At 49.4% G+C, this 15,654-nt stretch overlaps 6 protein-coding genes across 6 annotated transcripts, besides 1 other annotated feature; 2 read left to right on the top strand and 4 right to left on the bottom strand.

Annotated features, from left to right (window-relative positions):
• Positions 1-15,654: part of a sequence feature (contig 1.172 1..523550(1)) that runs on past both edges of the window.
• On the bottom strand, positions 896-1,625 carry ANIA_09379 (uncharacterized protein; the record flags this gene model as incomplete). The annotated part of the gene is made up of 3 exons (XM_677556.1): positions 896-1,076; positions 1,136-1,213; positions 1,330-1,625. 3 exons carry the CDS (start codon positions 1,623-1,625, stop codon positions 896-898), a joined length of 555 nt encoding a protein of 184 aa, XP_682648.1.
• ANIA_09378 (SDR family oxidoreductase) lies at positions 3,904-5,162 on the bottom strand. Its single transcript, XM_677555.2, has 3 exons — positions 4,652-5,162; positions 4,415-4,596; positions 3,904-4,355 (listed from the first exon to the last, which is right to left on the bottom strand). The coding sequence occupies exons 1-3, from the start codon at positions 4,936-4,938 to the stop codon at positions 3,976-3,978; spliced, it is 849 nt and encodes a 282-aa protein (XP_682647.1). The 5' UTR covers positions 4,939-5,162; the 3' UTR covers positions 3,904-3,975.
• On the bottom strand, positions 5,665-6,523 carry ANIA_09377 (putative allergen; the record flags this gene model as incomplete). Its single annotated transcript, XM_677554.2, has 1 exon — positions 5,665-6,523. One exon carries the CDS (start codon positions 6,521-6,523, stop codon positions 5,699-5,701), a length of 825 nt encoding a protein of 274 aa, XP_682646.1. The 3' UTR covers positions 5,665-5,698.
• On the top strand, positions 9,390-11,387 carry ANIA_11216 (uncharacterized protein; the record flags this gene model as incomplete). The annotated part of the gene is made up of 5 exons (XM_050613133.1): positions 9,390-9,447; positions 9,497-9,522; positions 9,592-9,920; positions 10,092-10,163; positions 10,229-11,387. 5 exons carry the CDS (start codon positions 9,390-9,392, stop codon positions 11,385-11,387), a joined length of 1,644 nt encoding a protein of 547 aa, XP_050468972.1.
• On the bottom strand, positions 11,886-13,131 carry ANIA_09375 (TauD/TfdA family dioxygenase; the record flags this gene model as incomplete). Its single annotated transcript, XM_677552.1, has 2 exons — positions 11,886-12,540; positions 12,587-13,131. 2 exons carry the CDS (start codon positions 13,129-13,131, stop codon positions 11,886-11,888), a joined length of 1,200 nt encoding a protein of 399 aa, XP_682644.1.
• ANIA_09374 (RTA1 domain-containing protein) lies at positions 14,655-15,599 on the top strand (the record flags this gene model as incomplete). The annotated part of the gene is made up of 3 exons (XM_050613132.1): positions 14,655-15,025; positions 15,068-15,426; positions 15,487-15,599. Coding segments are annotated over 3 exons (843 nt in total), but the record flags the coding sequence as incomplete, so codon positions are not given.

The raw sequence follows: 15,654 nt of genomic DNA, 5'->3' as shown, positions 1-15,654 counted from the left end.
CTCCTGATATCATCTTCTTCGTCATTCTCGCCAGTAACTGGCCCTCCGCCGTTGAAACCTTGATTGTTCTTCGACGAGGCCTCGCCATTTCTAGGGAAGCAAGGGAAGCTAGTCGAAGGTAGCATATCATGCCTCTTCCGGTTCATTAATGTATGCAGCGCAAGTCGAGAGCTGTACTGACATGGAACAATCTTGAAGGTAGCCTAGTCGCATTATACTAATCGCGGTAGCAGACAACCTGGCCTGGATGGTGATCTGTCGACGATAGGGCTTGGACTGTCAAAATCTAGCGTGATTTACAATGTCATATAGGTAAACATCAGGAAGAGCATGCCAATAATCCCTGAAAGCACAACTCTGAACAAAACTATGAGTTCGTTGGGCATTAAGCTTTATGAAATGGCGACTCTACCGTAGTACGACCGCGATAAGGTCTATAGAACTTTGAAATGGTTGCATCCGCTTATAGTATGTGAATGGCTTGATATTCATTCTACTTCTTATTGAAAAGCTAAAAGAAGACACGTTTTTCTAAGGATTGGTACTCGAAAGTAGGTAATAGGTGCTAACTTAGTACTTATATTGGAATATAGAAAAAAATAGGCAAAAATATCTAAGATTGAGCTCTAGCAAGCTGGTCTGCGACAACATTTCGCCTTCTACGCAGTTGCAGTAGAAGACACTATATTTCCACTAATAGTTGTAATGTGCCTATTTCATTGGGACAGAATCCCTAATCCATATATATCATATGAGTACGAACCCTTAGAGGTTTCAAGCTGCCAGTAGTCTCAGAATCCGTCCCGTCTACACAACGGCATGTGTCTTCTTTGTCCCCTTGGCCTCAACCTGGATCTCGTCAATAGACTTCTGAGAGTGCGACTCACGCTCGTAATCAATAGGGCGCCCCCCCAGCAACATGCACGGCATCCCGCTCTTCAACCTCCTCGTTAGGGACCTTTCTTAACCGATTACTCTGCGCGCCGTCTTCTAGCGTGATGAGCTCCTGCCGCAGGTTGTAGCCCTTCCAGTTAGGGGTGAAGTGTGCCCAGAGGGCGTAGTAGATTGCGCATGCTCTAAGACTAACAGCAACGTTATTAACAAGTTTTTTTTTTGGTGACAAAAGGAGACTTACATCCCAACGCCTGTAACCGCATAGGTCGCATACCAAAAGCTCACATCCCCGACATACTGCCCCCCATCCGGCGGATACCTCGGCATAATCAGCAGATACGCCTGTACGAGGATATTGAAAATAATTGCCACGTGCCACGCCTTGAATTCAGGCTCCGGAAGAGGAAGAGGCGCATTTTTTCGTCTCCAACGCACACATAGATCCCTACTGCTATGGCAAAATTAAAAGCCGCCTTAGGAAGCATACTGAGATCATTGACGAAGGTGAACGCATTGCCCGCCGGAACAGCGAGGGTCATCAGCGCAATCATGAACCAGACCACCGCGTAGGGACCAAGAGGTGTGCCGAATGGGCGCGTTGAGACCCAGAACCTGGTGAATGGCAACACGCCCTGTCGCCCGCATTCGCGGATCTGACGCGAGAGACCGACTTGTACGGCAATGATGTTGCCGAATGAGGAGAGGGCAATGAGGAAGTTTAGGCCGCGCATGGAGCTACCATCTCCAAAGACTTTGCTGAAGAAGAGGCTTGCGACGGTCAGGCTGGAGGTCTTGAATTAATCTTTGGGAACTGGATGATCTTAGCTGGTGTTGGCATCCAAGAGAAAAGCAGGAGAAACTAACCGGCCGCAAAACGCGACATTTGCTAACATATAGAGGAGATACACCGTTGTCAATGCAACCGTGGTATATATTGAGGGACTTGACAGGGTTCCATATACCGTTTAGTGACTTCTGCTGCGTTAAGCAGACACGCCGGTTGCATAACTTGACCTCATTAGCAACATTAAAGGCATTGTAATACCCGCCATACGAAAAGATTATTCAGTACGAAGCAATCGTGAACCCATACGCCGTATCCGTCGAGCTTCCGGATCACGCATCCTGGAAGTTTGCCTTTGGGCTTTTGAATTTGGTGTTCCCGCCGAGGACGACGAAGCCAGTGAGGATGACGAATAGCAATGTGCAGATCTTGGTTAGAGAACCAGTATGCATACTCGGTGTTAAAGACTAGGCCTGCACCCTTATCAATCCCTGCCGTAAATATTTGGGGACTGGTAGGGGACGAAGTTCAGTTGGGCAGGGACGTACTCAACGTAGCAAAATATAACAAGCCAATGCTGTTCCCTTGATCTGCCAATCGCTTCCCGCATGTCCAGAGTTGAAGTTACTTCTTAGACTTGGAGATGTGCTAGGGATCTCTAGCCTCCGCTAGTGCATGACTGTACGTACATAATCTATCCGTGAGAGTAGGGGTTATGGCGGAATCTGCATGGTTGTAGGAGTACTGGAAAGATTACCTCGGTACTCCGCTATAGTTAGTCGCTATACGGACAAAACCTCAGGTTGGAGATATTTTAGTCTGGTAGCACTACTCCACCTCTTGGTGGACAACCGAAACGGCTAGATGGGCCTGGCCAACACTGCTGTGGATTTGTTATATTGGATCTTACCAGTAGATGCTTAACTATTAAACCCATATCATGAACAGATCATGGAAAAATAGGGAATATGTACTCGGGCCGGCAGTTGACCGCCGAGGCTTCTATTTTACCTGCTGTTCGAACCGGATCTCTTCCCCAACGGCCTTCAATAGGGATTACCCGGCTGGCTGTTTGAGGGCTGAGAAGACGGTACTTAAGCTGCTGTATTCGCGAATAGCCTAGTTTTTATTCTTAACATTGTGTGGTGTAGCATTTTCCAGTTGTACAGTGTCTTCAGTAAGCCTTTGATATTTCAGCAAATGAAGATGAGTTTGGCGTCCCTCACGCAGTAGATACAACCGCCCACTGTAACCGCGATGAGACAATAGTTGCTCTTCAAATGAAAACAGATAACGATATTGGCAATGCCATAAATTTGTCATGCATCTTTATTCTAATGGATGTCTAGAGCAGTGTGACGTCATAGAGCGGATGACCTGGAGGATCTTGCGCGGCTGAGGAGACAAAACGAGGGTTAATTAGTGAAATGCATCACTGAAATGCCTTGGTGACTTTTTCAGTGAGCACTGGACTGTAGAACAGGTAAGTTCGCCTTGCCTGGTTATCCTGCTCCTTGGAATTAGGGTTTCAAAGAGGAGGGTCCTATGCATGAGGCCAGGGCTGTGGCCAATATACAGAGAGTGAGCATGGGGAAATTAACGAAGTAGTATGGACTTTATTCGAGCAGTGGCCTTGTAAATCTGGGAGAATATTAACCTAACTGCCTTCTAAAGCCATTGCAGCACCTCATCGACATCCAAATCATATTCATCTGAGCGCCCAGTCTCACTTATCTACTGACTACGAAATCAGATGATGAATGCCCTCAGTTCTATACTAACAGCACACAATGACTTAACTAGAAACCTCCACTCTTCAATTAAACCTGATAGTAAAGGACCAAGAGGTGAAACCGCCCACACCAATACCACTACTGTTCGACCGGCTCACAAACGATAAATGCAACAAAAGATATCACCAAGTCTTGGCATGTCTCCTCTGGTCAAGATGTCCTGAGCAATAAGCATCTTGTCTGCAGTTCGAGATGAAGGTATGTGTTCTTAAGACTGTTGTTCACTTGTCCTGTGAAGAGTAAGTGTCGGTTACGCTTTTTGAAAATAAGCTTTATAGGGATGTGAGAGACACGGCGATAGGGAAGAGGGTATCCTTTCTCAGATTAGGCCCATAAGTGGAGATTTATAAGGAAAAGGCCCTCCTTACCTGGAGTGGCGGGTATGGGTCCGAGACAGTTTTATACACGCTTCCAGTCTTTGTGCCTCTAATCACTGAACAGAATACATTATATAACCAGACTATATCCAGCTACCGTGTACCTCACGCTCTTTTTTCTCAAGGGTCAGACATCAGTAGAACTAGAAAAGCCTTCCCAATCACTCAACAATCTCAACATCCCGTCACACTTCTTTTTGATAACCCTAATTGCATCCTGTCCTAGGACCAACTCCCCTGGCCATTCTCTTCCAGCAGCTTCTCCCTCCCCTTTCACCACATCAATAATCCTTGCCACCCCCTTCACCGGATCCCCCCTCTGTCTACTATGGGCACTCCGAAACGCCCCGAACGACGCATTCGCTGCGTCTTGATACTCGGGGATCTTCGTCTCAACAAACACACTGTTCGATGGACCCAAGAGCTCAGTGCGAAACTGGCCTGGTTCGACAAGGAGGGTTTTTATCCCGGTTGGACCAAGTTCTTGCGACAAGGCCTCGGTGGCATCTGTATCTAACCTTAATAATGATTACAAAAAATGACGAACTGGAGAGATGAAAACATACAACGCAAAGCTGCCTTAGAGGCAGAGTAAGGCCCCACTCCGGGATACGTCTCCCACGCGGACATCGATCCGATATTCACGATAGTTCCGCTCCTCTGGGACCGAAAGTGAGGCAGAAATGCCCGGGCTACGTTGATGGGGCCGAAGACGTTTGTTTTGAATTGCTTTATATAATCATCTTCACTGTCTGGGCTTAGCATCTCTCATATATAAGGAAGGATAGGACGCATAGACGAACCTCAGATCCTCTAAGAACCCAAACTTAACAAATCCCGCGTTATTGACGAGCACATCGACTTTGCCAAAGACCTGAATCGCCTCCGCAGCCTTGTCATTCAACTCTCGCTGCGACGCTGTAACGTCCAGCTCTAAGGTCACCACATCAGGTCCCAGCTGCTTCAGGTCAGAGATTCTAGACAGAATCCGCGCTGTGGCGATAACCTTATCGCCGCGGGATAGCAGCTGGGTTACAAATTCGTGGCCGAAGCCGGAGGATGTTCCAGTTATAAGCCAAACGAGGGGCATTTCACTCAAGGTATTTGTGCTGATGAGATGGGTTTATGAGTTTAAGAGGTGATCAGGTTATCTGAGAAGAAAGACGGACGCGAAGAGGTATAAATGTGTTTCGTGATACGGGTAATAGTTCGTCAAAGACCATTTAATGATATAATGAGTCCGAATCAGATCGGGATTTATGCGAACATACATGGTGACTTATACAGCTTTGCGTTATTGAGGCGAATTCATTGTACGTGGGTGGTCTCTGTTGCTTGTTTAAAGTCCGAAGGATTTCGGGGTGGCGATCTGATGGATAAAAGCTGCATATTATACGTAGCTCTAGATTACTAAGAACATAAATACGTAATTCACAAGCGAGTGGCGCACCTTCGTATTCCATATATTGTGAGAAGACAGGTTATAAACTTCTAAAATAAGATACATATTATTATAGAAGGATATATATTCTACCTCAGTGCTATAGTGTTACTTAAAATCTACTTGTTGACATATCAGGGTATGGAAAGGCGTCATTTTATATGAAATACAGAGGTGCGTCACTCGCTTGGCTGCGTCGCTCGCTTGTTAAATACGTTATTCCCTAACCTGTTCCGGCCGGCAGTCGTAGAAAGCAACGATACGCGATGTTGAGAGCTATAAACCTAAATGCCTGCTCTTTCAGATCGGAAAAACGCCTTGAGTTTTTTTTCCTAAGTTATAGTCTGATTCTACAGAAAAGCATCACTCTATGGTAGTCATAACATGCATCAAGCATTCAATCAACATTTTAACCCTGGTAGTCGATAGTAACGTCCAGCACTATCCTTCGATCCTGCTGAATATTCCCACCAATACCACCAATATCAGTCTCAGCCTTCGTATACGCATTGTCCACCTGGGCAGCATCTGGCGTGATGCTAGAGCAAGTCCCGCTAACCTCTTCACAGATTTTCATTCCCTGAACGGTCATACCAGCGGCCTGAGCCGTGATCGCAGAGACATCGAACCCAGACCACCCTTCGTTACCGGTGCTGCCAAAATCAAACTCACCCCAGGTCGTGGCGTACCCACCACCAGGGTCAAGAGGCATGTCGGAGCCTGGGGCAGCCGCGAAGCCGCCGTTGGTGTCGTCGTCAAAGGCAACATATTTGGTCTCGCCGGAGTTTAGAGTGAGCTTCAAAGCGGAATGGCCGAACCACCCATCCATCAGGCCAGCAGGGCCGTACTTGTTGAAGAAGATGATATCCCAGGGATCGCTATTCTGACCGGAGATCTTGGCGACATATTTGTATTGCTCGGCGTCAGACTCGGAGATTTCGATGATGTTGCTGCCCCAGGGGTCGCCGACATTGCCTTGGTATGTAATACCTGCGCCTTTGTTGACTGTTTTCTTACCGAAGCCGGCGGTAGAGAAGGAGCCGGAGCTGGACGAGCTGGACGAAGCGTCGGAAGAAGAGCCGGTGGCAGCGGTTGTTGTCGTAGTGGTCGGGGCTTGACGCCTGTGAAGTTCTTCATGAGCGATTGAGGCGTGACGCCTCTGGTGGCCTTCATGGCGAGCGAATGTGGTGGTGGTCAAGGCTGCCAGCAGCAGAAGGGATTTGGTGAGTTGCATTTTGAATGAGCGTGTGCTTCAAGCGAAGTTTCAAGTTGTAGCAAAGTGTTACACTCGGTAACATCCAAGAATCGAAAAAAAAAAAGAGTGTCTGAGTTGGATTGCTAACTATGAGAAGATCAAAGGGTTTGCAATTGAACGAACGAATGTCCACTCTTTATAGGTAGAGGGAGCACTGGGCATCCCCCACGGCTGCCACCACAGTGGCCTTCAAAACTGGACCATGGCGTCCGAGTGGGAGCCACCTTGGTCGAGGCTTTTGTGGGACAAGTTGCGTAAGTGATGGCACGCATGCGTGAGATCCCTCGTTGATGGCTCGGCTGGGGCAGCTATGAACAGATGCTATCGGTTAAGGACACAATTGATGGCTTGATAGGTCGTGGATTTTTGAGAAGCAGTCCCATTGGCCATATCAGCATTGAAAACTGGCCCACCGGGATTGTCGCTGAAACTATGATTGGTGGTAGTGGATGCTGTACCTGGATTTGTGCACAAACCGCCAATGGAATTTCATTTAGTCTAAGAGTGTGCAATTCTGGCGTCAGTGGCTCAGGCGGGACTCCCACTGCCGAGATCAAGGAAAGCACGGTAGTACCCCTCGAGCGCTACGTATCCTTTGTGAGCTGTACTGGGCCGGTTCCAAATTGTATGGGTTGTGTAGCCACATTAGCACCCCTGCTTTGAAGACGGACAAAGCAGACAAATTTTCAGCAGCGATGGCAAAGAGGCGCCGTTCAAATGCCGACTCCGCGAGGAACCACGATTGCCGGAGGACAAGTCTGGACTTTAATGCAGGGCCTATTTTTGAGAGGCCACGAGACGCCGAGAAACAAGTCGAACAACTGCCCAAAATCCGACCTCAGACCCCGGCTAGGAATGGATATGCACGCCCCCAGGTTCGAGACCCTGTGGGATTCGGTCTCCACCTCCACCAGTTTCTTGGTGATTGACCAAAGATGGATTACGTATGTAAAAAAAAAAAAGAAAGGGAATGTCCCACTAAGCCGACATGCGCACAGTGTGGCGATCGGAAGTTATATGGCAAGTAGTTTGTGTAGCGGTTGCAATGACCATAGGTGTGTTGTACAAAGCAGCCGCAAAGATGAACTGGTGCTCTCGTGCCCTGCAGGTGTCAAAGGACAGCCGAGTCTTGTCCTTGGCCTGCCAAGTCTGGAACAGGGGCAGAACCAGACTTAGATTTTCGTCTAGCCAATGCGACTGCTTTTCCGCAAAGCAATTCTCAATATTTGTCAGATCGGACTAGTTGTGAACCATGGATCACCCGGGCGAGAATAAACCGGCTGTTGAAAGGGCAGAATTTGTGCTTCTCCAAGTTCCCACAACCGATGGATCGGCATCAGTACCTGACTGGAAACCTGAAGGCTTAACGGACTAGGAAGCTGTACGAAGAGTTAGAGATAAAACTCTGCGAGTCCAAGAGAAGCTCCACACAGTCTTGCTCCTGTTATGCGCGCCGCTCGACGTTGCACCAAGTCCGCAGCTAGATGTAGGTTCACAGAAGCCCAGCTTACGTGCTAGGTTCCACTGCATTGCCCGGCTAGTAGATACGGAGTATTGAGGAAGAACTGTCAAAATGCTCCGATCGGTAATTGCAGAAGCTGTCGTGGCATTGACAGCCGGCGGCCGAGGCTACCCTAGTCCGTTTGGAACCGCGATTAGAACAGCGCTACGTTGGAGTTGGCAGAATAACTCCCAAGCAGTCTGTTGCTAGCTCTGAAATGCTATGGAGTCAAGGGCACTGTTATCGCTCCATGTTGATTTTTCGCAGTCAGATACAAGCTGGAGCGGAGACCTCGAGAAACCTGGAAGAATACCTCTGCTTCCAGTTCCCAACCGTCCCAAGCCCGAACAACGCCCGAGCAGCGGCAAAGACCCGCTGGAAGCTCTGCAGCCCGCAGAAAATAAGCTGATAGCCACCATGACCTTGCTTCTGGAAGCCTGGACAAACCATAGTACCGGGCCCCCGTGGCGGCCGGCTGCCCAAATCCATCCACTCATGTCAGATGGATATCGACCGGTAGGCTGAACTCTGGGTCTTGATATTGAGAAAGTTTGAATGTCGCAAGTGGTGGTGGCGCTCTTTGACTTTACGCCAACCTAGGTTCAGTACGCGGCTGCATGGCGAAGTCTATGCCAAATGACAATGAAATACCTGATCTCGGTAGCTCAGTTCAAGGTAGTAAGTTTGACCTAACATTACTGTCAGGGTTGAGCGCATAAGAACACTGGCTACGACATGCCGTTCCCGCTACTCCATAGCAAGCGATCATGGCAGTCCCCGCAAAGAACATTCGATAGCTTCTTAGCATTGCAAAAGCCCGGTCGAATCCTTCACGCAATAATACGTCTGTTGAACGAGCGTTGTCCTGAGAAATTGTATTATGTACGTATGTGGCTGTTCAATGTACCCATATCACGTTGGGTTCATAATGCGCAGAACACGCGTCAGTCAAGCGTTCTTCACTCAAGCGCTCGGTTCGCCTTCTTCTTGTTTATCGACTATACTTCAAACTCTCACCCTTATGAAAGGCTTTCTCGCAATAATCGTCTAGTCATTGTAGTCACTCCGTAGAGGTCACGACCAAAGTCGTAGTTGTAGATAGGAGTTGCGGCGGAACAGGAGCCATCCTGACTTGTCACGGCAAGAACAGTCTGGGCGGAAATGAGTAGAAAGGGCCAAAAAATCCTTTTCTATAATAGACAAGGATTGAAAAGTACTCGTCTAGCTGATTGGAAAGTCAATGCTTGGGGGAGGTCGGTCAACGAGGGGTTGGAGATGAAAAAGATGTTAAGAAAACACGACGCGGACCCCGCAGCCGACGATCCGTCTTCAGCACCTCCGCAGATGGACAACAGTCAACAACAACAGCAACAGCAAAGTCAACGGAGGCGATCTAAGTCGGGTAGGAGCTCTTGAGTCAGGCAGTCGATGGGAATGAACTAATATTCCAGGTTGCAACACCTGTCGTGCTCGAAAGGTAAGCTGGCCGGCATTGATGCCACTACGCGTCACGTTGATATCGCTGACTTTTTGTTCGTTTCTTCAGGTAAAATGTGACGAGCGGCCAGAAGGCTGCGCCAACTGCGAAAGACTTCAGCTGGAATGCTCTGGCTACGGACGTTCGGCAGTTCAACGCTCTGGTACCCGAAGGGCGCGGCGAACGTACCGATCTTGCACAAACTGTCGGCTGAGAAGGGCCAAATGCTCTGGTGAACGGCCGGCTTGTATGAGGTGCAGGAGTAGACATCTTGAATGCCGGTATGGAGATAATGTCGAGCCCGCTTGGTCACAGCGCCTGGCAGGTATTGCGGATCCACCGGACGGATCGAGCCCACCGGGAGAGGAGACCGAGGGGGAGGGCCTGCCTCTGACATGGTAATGGCATCTCCTACGCTGTAGACCTGAGAAGAACTGACGTAGAATGCCTAGGCTGACTTCTGATTTTCCTGACAAAACGAAAGTGGTGGTCTTGGTTGACAACTACTTCGCGCATGTTCACCCGATTCGTTGTTTTGCCTTCCTCCATAGACCCTCCTTTCTACGTAGGGTTGACGAAGAATTATCACCAGACTTGGGTCCAAGCGCCTTACTACACATTGTCTGTGCTCTGGGTGCCCAGTAAGTGTTCCGCCTGCACCCCAAGACCCAGCTTAATTTTGCAGATTCTATGCCTTGGAGTGCAGTACAACGTGTCAACAGTTGTCGCCAGAATTCATACTGCGATCGGGCCGGCGATGGGCAGAAAAGGCTTATGAAATGGTCCTAAAGGATTTGGACAAGATCTCCGTTGACAATCTCATGGCCTCTCAACTGCTCTACGACTACGCTTTACGAGTGGGCAACTTTGCCCAAGCGTTCATGCTCGGAGGCATAACTGCACGCATGGTCCAGGCATTGCAACTAAATCTCGAGTATTCCACCGACGTGCTCTGTACCGAACCTGGGCTTTCCATCTCCGCGCGAGAAGCGCGCCGCAGATTAATGTGGAGCTGCTTTGTGACCGATGCCCTTCTCGGGAGTGGAGTTGACCAGCTTATGCTGATTGACGAGAGAGACATAAAGATACAGCTACCATGCAATGAGCGGCGGTTCGTCCAAGAAACTGCGTGCGTGACGCGAACGCTCGACGGTGGTGTTCTTGGGTTCCTTCAACCAGACACTATCCCCATCAACCCAGACGAGAACATGGGAATCATGGCCTATTTTGTCCAACATATTCAAGTTCGCAAGCAGGTTCTCCGTTATATAAAGCATCTCGATACAGCTATTTCACCATGGCTTCCAAACTCAGAATTTGCCATCCTAGACAAGGCATGTTGGAAATGGTACGATAATCTGCCGGAGAGTTTACAGTTTACGACGTCCACAATTTACGCGCGGAAAGCTTCTTCCCAACTAGGAGCACTCGTCCTCTTACACTGCTCTCACTATCAGACCCTGTGTGACCTATATCGCCTAGGAGCCCCAGCTCTGTTTAAGCTGCGTTCCGCTATCGATTTTCCACCGGAGCAGAGCGAGTTTCTCCAAAAACTGCGGGGGGATTTGTACAACGCAGCTAGAACCCTTGCTACAATCATTGGCGAGGCTGAGCGACATGGACCCTATATCCTCTCAGACACTTGGCTTCCGACCATCACGTATGACAGCTCTCGCATTATGTTGTATTACCTTACCCAGCTTATAGACCCCCGCGAACAAGATAGCAAGGAACTTGTGGTTCAGACAATCCCTTATTTGGAAAGTAATATTCGTGCACTGAAAGCCATGCAGCCGTTGAATGCCGTGTCTGAGCGACTCGTACGTTTACCACAAACTACGAAGCCATCGCTAACTGGCAACTAGTGCACACTTGCCGAAACTATGTTGAGGCTTCTAGGCTCGGAAGCCGAGATAGTTAGCCCTGGACAAAACATCGTCCCTGATGACCCTTATCCCCCAGGTCCAGACGAAGCCGGGAGACAGAGCCCGCCAGGTATTCCGGCTCAGAGCGCACCGGACTACGTGTTAAACCCCCTCACCATCTACCGAATGGCACGGAGAACGATACCTGAGCGTCATGCGCCAGAACGTATTGCATCAGCTGCTAATGGGGCCATGGCCGATATTTCCCCACCGATGTTGACAGACGCAGACGAGTTATCTCTCTTTACCTCGGATCTGGGCTGGACATGGCAGCCAGCAGAAACTGCGATAGACTCCGGTCTCGACCATACGAATCTACATCCTTGGGTGGTTGGGACAAATGTACGTGGCGGACAAGAAACGGCCAGCTGGGTTCATCAATTCCCATTTCCCTCATAACAGTGGTATATACATCGGTAGCTGCCAATCTCCGAGGGATTATTCTGCATCGATAGGGCATTTTGGTGGCTGGTCGCCGACTTGAATACCCCCTCTTTTCTTATTGTCGGCGTCAGCAAACGGGATCTTCCAACCTCCCTCGCTCTGCGGCACCGCCAACCACAATCTCATGAGGTGTCTCTGGGGCCGCGGGTTACCGTCTTCGTCGACTGAACCAGGAGGGTAGTCGGTGTATGCAGTACGGGCATGGAACACATGGGGGTTGTGCAAGAACTGGATATCGCCAGGCTCGAGGATCATATGTAGCGACAGCTCCTTGCACGTTCGCTCTAGAACCTCCATGGCGTACTTTTGCTTGTCCGACAGCGGTGGGATCTGAGCATCAGGGCCAGAGTTGAAGCGAGCCAGCGATGTGGCATTGTTCGGATCAAACTTGCCGTATACTCTTGGGTTAGGGCCAGTCTCAAGCCAGAACACCGCTCCCCTGTACCATGGCAACTGGCCTTCGGATACCTCACCCTTCCTGTCGAAATACCAGTTCGGCTCGGCCAAAGTCCTTACAACGTCGGGGTGCTCACACTGTAACTTATTGTAGACGCTGTGCGTTGAGACAATGTCTGATTCACCACCAGAAAGCGACTTCGCGATACATAGAAGGCCAACCATGTCTCCAGCGTCCGTGTGGAAGAATTGTCTTTGATGGTTAGATCATATTTGACAAGAACGACATATGGGCATACCTGGCATTTGTCCGGTAGATGCGGACTCTAAATGTCTGCGTCGGGTCCTCCCCGAGATCCTTAACATGACCAAGTACATGGCCACGTCCATTCTGGCTGACAAAGTACCCCAAATACGTCCCCAAGCCCATGTAAGCGACAGCGGACTTGTGAAGCCCCCATTGCCGGACAGGCAAGTTCCTGAACCGGAAGAACCCCTTTCCGTTCAACAAGTCCTCGCGCAGTGCATCCAATCTAGCGGAGAGGACAGGAAGGGGAAATAAAGCCCTAGTAATGCCGGTCAAGGGCGTGCCCGACTCGATGAAGCGGTCCGCCGCAGCACTTATTTCCGCGTTCTCCTCGTCTGTAAAGGAATACGTCCAGCGCTCGGGGCTATCTCTATACTCGGCAGCATCCCAGACAGTCGGGCCAGTCATTTGCTTAGGGAACTCATCATATGGGCGGACGAGCGACCAGTCTGGTTCGTGCTGCCCGGAGGTTTTGAGCCCGTCGGGGAACAACGACAATGGGGCAGTTGAGGTTTCGGTTGTCACAGTTGAAGACATCTTGGCACATTGAAACTAAGACAATGATCATGGATAGAGACTGCGACGGTTTATTTATACCTGTGCTGCGGAGTATGGGTTGAGGAGACCCGCGGTTGTTCGCTCCAAAGCGGACTTAGTGCCGACGTTCCAAGCGACGCTCCGCTCTATATTCACTTGCGATCCTATCAACACCACCGATAACTTTGCGGCTATTGTGATCTGTTCAAAGCCTTTCTTCATAATCTCCATGTAAAAATAAGACTGGCATCAAGTCATTTTGAAATAAGGTATTACTGCTCTTCACCGCGGACGAAATAAGCGATGTGGCTTCCGATCCGATCAGCAGCGTCACGCCATTCAGACTAAAATATAGCAATGCATGAGGTCGCTGCATCAATGTCAGATGTCTTGGCTAAACTGACAGTAACTCACGGTTAAAAGCCCCCTTCCCAACAGTATTTCATCAAGCCACACCCAAGCAAATGACGTACTGAGTGTCAAGCCTTATTTAGTTGGGAAATCTCGGATTGAAGGCTGCGTTAAGGAGGCATGATGACGAAGCAAAACGATGGGTATTATGAGTTCCAACACCGAGCTCCCTTCTTTTTGTGAAAAAGACACTGACTCTAGCAGTTGGTATCTGGTTTGGTTTGGTTTTATTATTTAACGTCACTCGGCGGATCACGGGGCCCACGTGATCTGCGGCCTCCCAGGGGGCATCTGGACGTGCTGTCTAAACAGAACTCCCTAAAAAAATAGCTAGATACAGGTTTGAAGCAGCAACTATGGACAATATATGTTGGAAATGAGCGGAAGAAGCATCCGGCGCTACCCTGGCCAGGTCTTCGAGGGCAGATGCCCGTTTTGACTACCTATAGATTGGGGGGGAGGGGCCGTACCCTTGTCCAGGTAGATGTGTGGACTGTCGCACTTTCAAGCGCTCCGGCGGGCCCAGTTCGGGCATATATCCTTGAAGAAGAAGGATGATTCTTGCACGATGCGGCTGAATTCTTCAGCCCCAGTTGATATCTGGCTGTCATATCATTATATGCACACTATATATTTGGTCACGTGACGAATCGCATGGTCGCCGCATCAGTGCCTGTTAACAATTTTGAAAAACGATGTTCAAGCCTATGACAAGCCGTAGATATCAGATACCGAAGACTGCCCAGCATTAACCGAGTGATCTAGCCCAATGCCAAGATGAGCGTGGTCGACTGCCGGGGCTGTGCTCGCTTTCTAAACGAAGACCAATCAGATCGCCTGTCACGAACATTATAGTATACGCCACAGCTCTCGCATTCTCGCATTCCATTGATCTGCTCCTTTACATGTTAATGCACTGCTGGTTTTAGAAGTGTCAAACGAACAATGCGAGAAAACGAACTCAGCCTTGAGCCAGGCAGACAAATTATGTCCCTAAATGAACTATCTCTTAGGTATGCTATATATTGGGCATTGTCGCCGTGCCGAATCATGAAGGCCATTGACACCAAACTACCATTCACTTCAAACACCGTCGAAGCTCGAGTGCCGACATGTATATCAAGCAACAACTTTTCCAAAAGCGCGAAACAGACGAAGAGGACTGGAGCGTCTTCTTTTACAACCCCTCGCTAGCAGCCACAGTCCTCTTCAGCATCCTCTACGTGATTCCGTTCATCTACCACATATACATTTCCTACAGCGCCCAGAAGAAGACAAGCAACAAGTACTTCCGCTACAGTTACTCCGTCCCTATCATTATAGCCGCCTTCCTTGAGATCATCGCGTACGGACAACGCGCGGCTTCAACGCAGTCAACGCAAGACATTGGACTTTTTGCGAGTAGCCAGACATTGATTGTACTTGCCCCGGTACTAGTCTGTGCGAGTTTGTATGTGCTCCTGGGGAGGATCATTCGGTCGACGTGTGCTTTCCAGAGCCAGGACCAGGACCGGGTTGCAGGGAGACGAGTGACTGGTGCCGGTATAAAAGAAGAAACTGGCGAAGCTGAAAAGCGCATAGAGGTCAAAGTCGGCGGCATAGTGAGGGTTTCGTACCTCCCAAAAATCTTGATCACGCTTGATGTCGCTGCAATGCTTACGCAGGGCGGTGGGAGTGCGATTGCGTCGGCTGGGGAGTGGAAGGGAACGCTGGAGGATATCGGAACGAGCGTGCTGATTGGGGGGCTGGCCCTGCAGGTTGCTACTTTTACAGTATTTCTGAGTGTTGTTTTTTCGTTTCATCAGAAGATTCTGAGACACGGAGAAGAGGGAATGGGGATGGTGTTGAGGGGGGTTTATATTGGAGGATTGTTCATCATGGTATGTCCTTTTTGAGATTCTCTGGTTTCCTCTTGCTAGTTCAGAGAACCTGGACGCTAACAAGTGCTTTCGCAGATCCGCTCCATCTTCCGCCTCATTGAGTTCGCCCTTGGAACGGAGTCGTACATCATGACGAACGAATGGCCGCTCTATGTCCTTGAGGCTGTGCCGATGCTCGTTGCGTTTATGGTTCTGAGCTGGTATCACCCATCTAGATGGCTCCTTGCCAGTA

Source organism: Aspergillus nidulans, chromosome VIII (genome assembly GCF_000011425.1).
Source record: "Aspergillus nidulans FGSC A4 chromosome VIII".
NCBI classification, from domain to species: domain Eukaryota; kingdom Fungi; phylum Ascomycota; class Eurotiomycetes; order Eurotiales; family Aspergillaceae; genus Aspergillus; species Aspergillus nidulans.
Note: the sequence above shows the minus strand (reverse complement) of the source record. Positions and strands in the feature narration are given on the sequence as shown.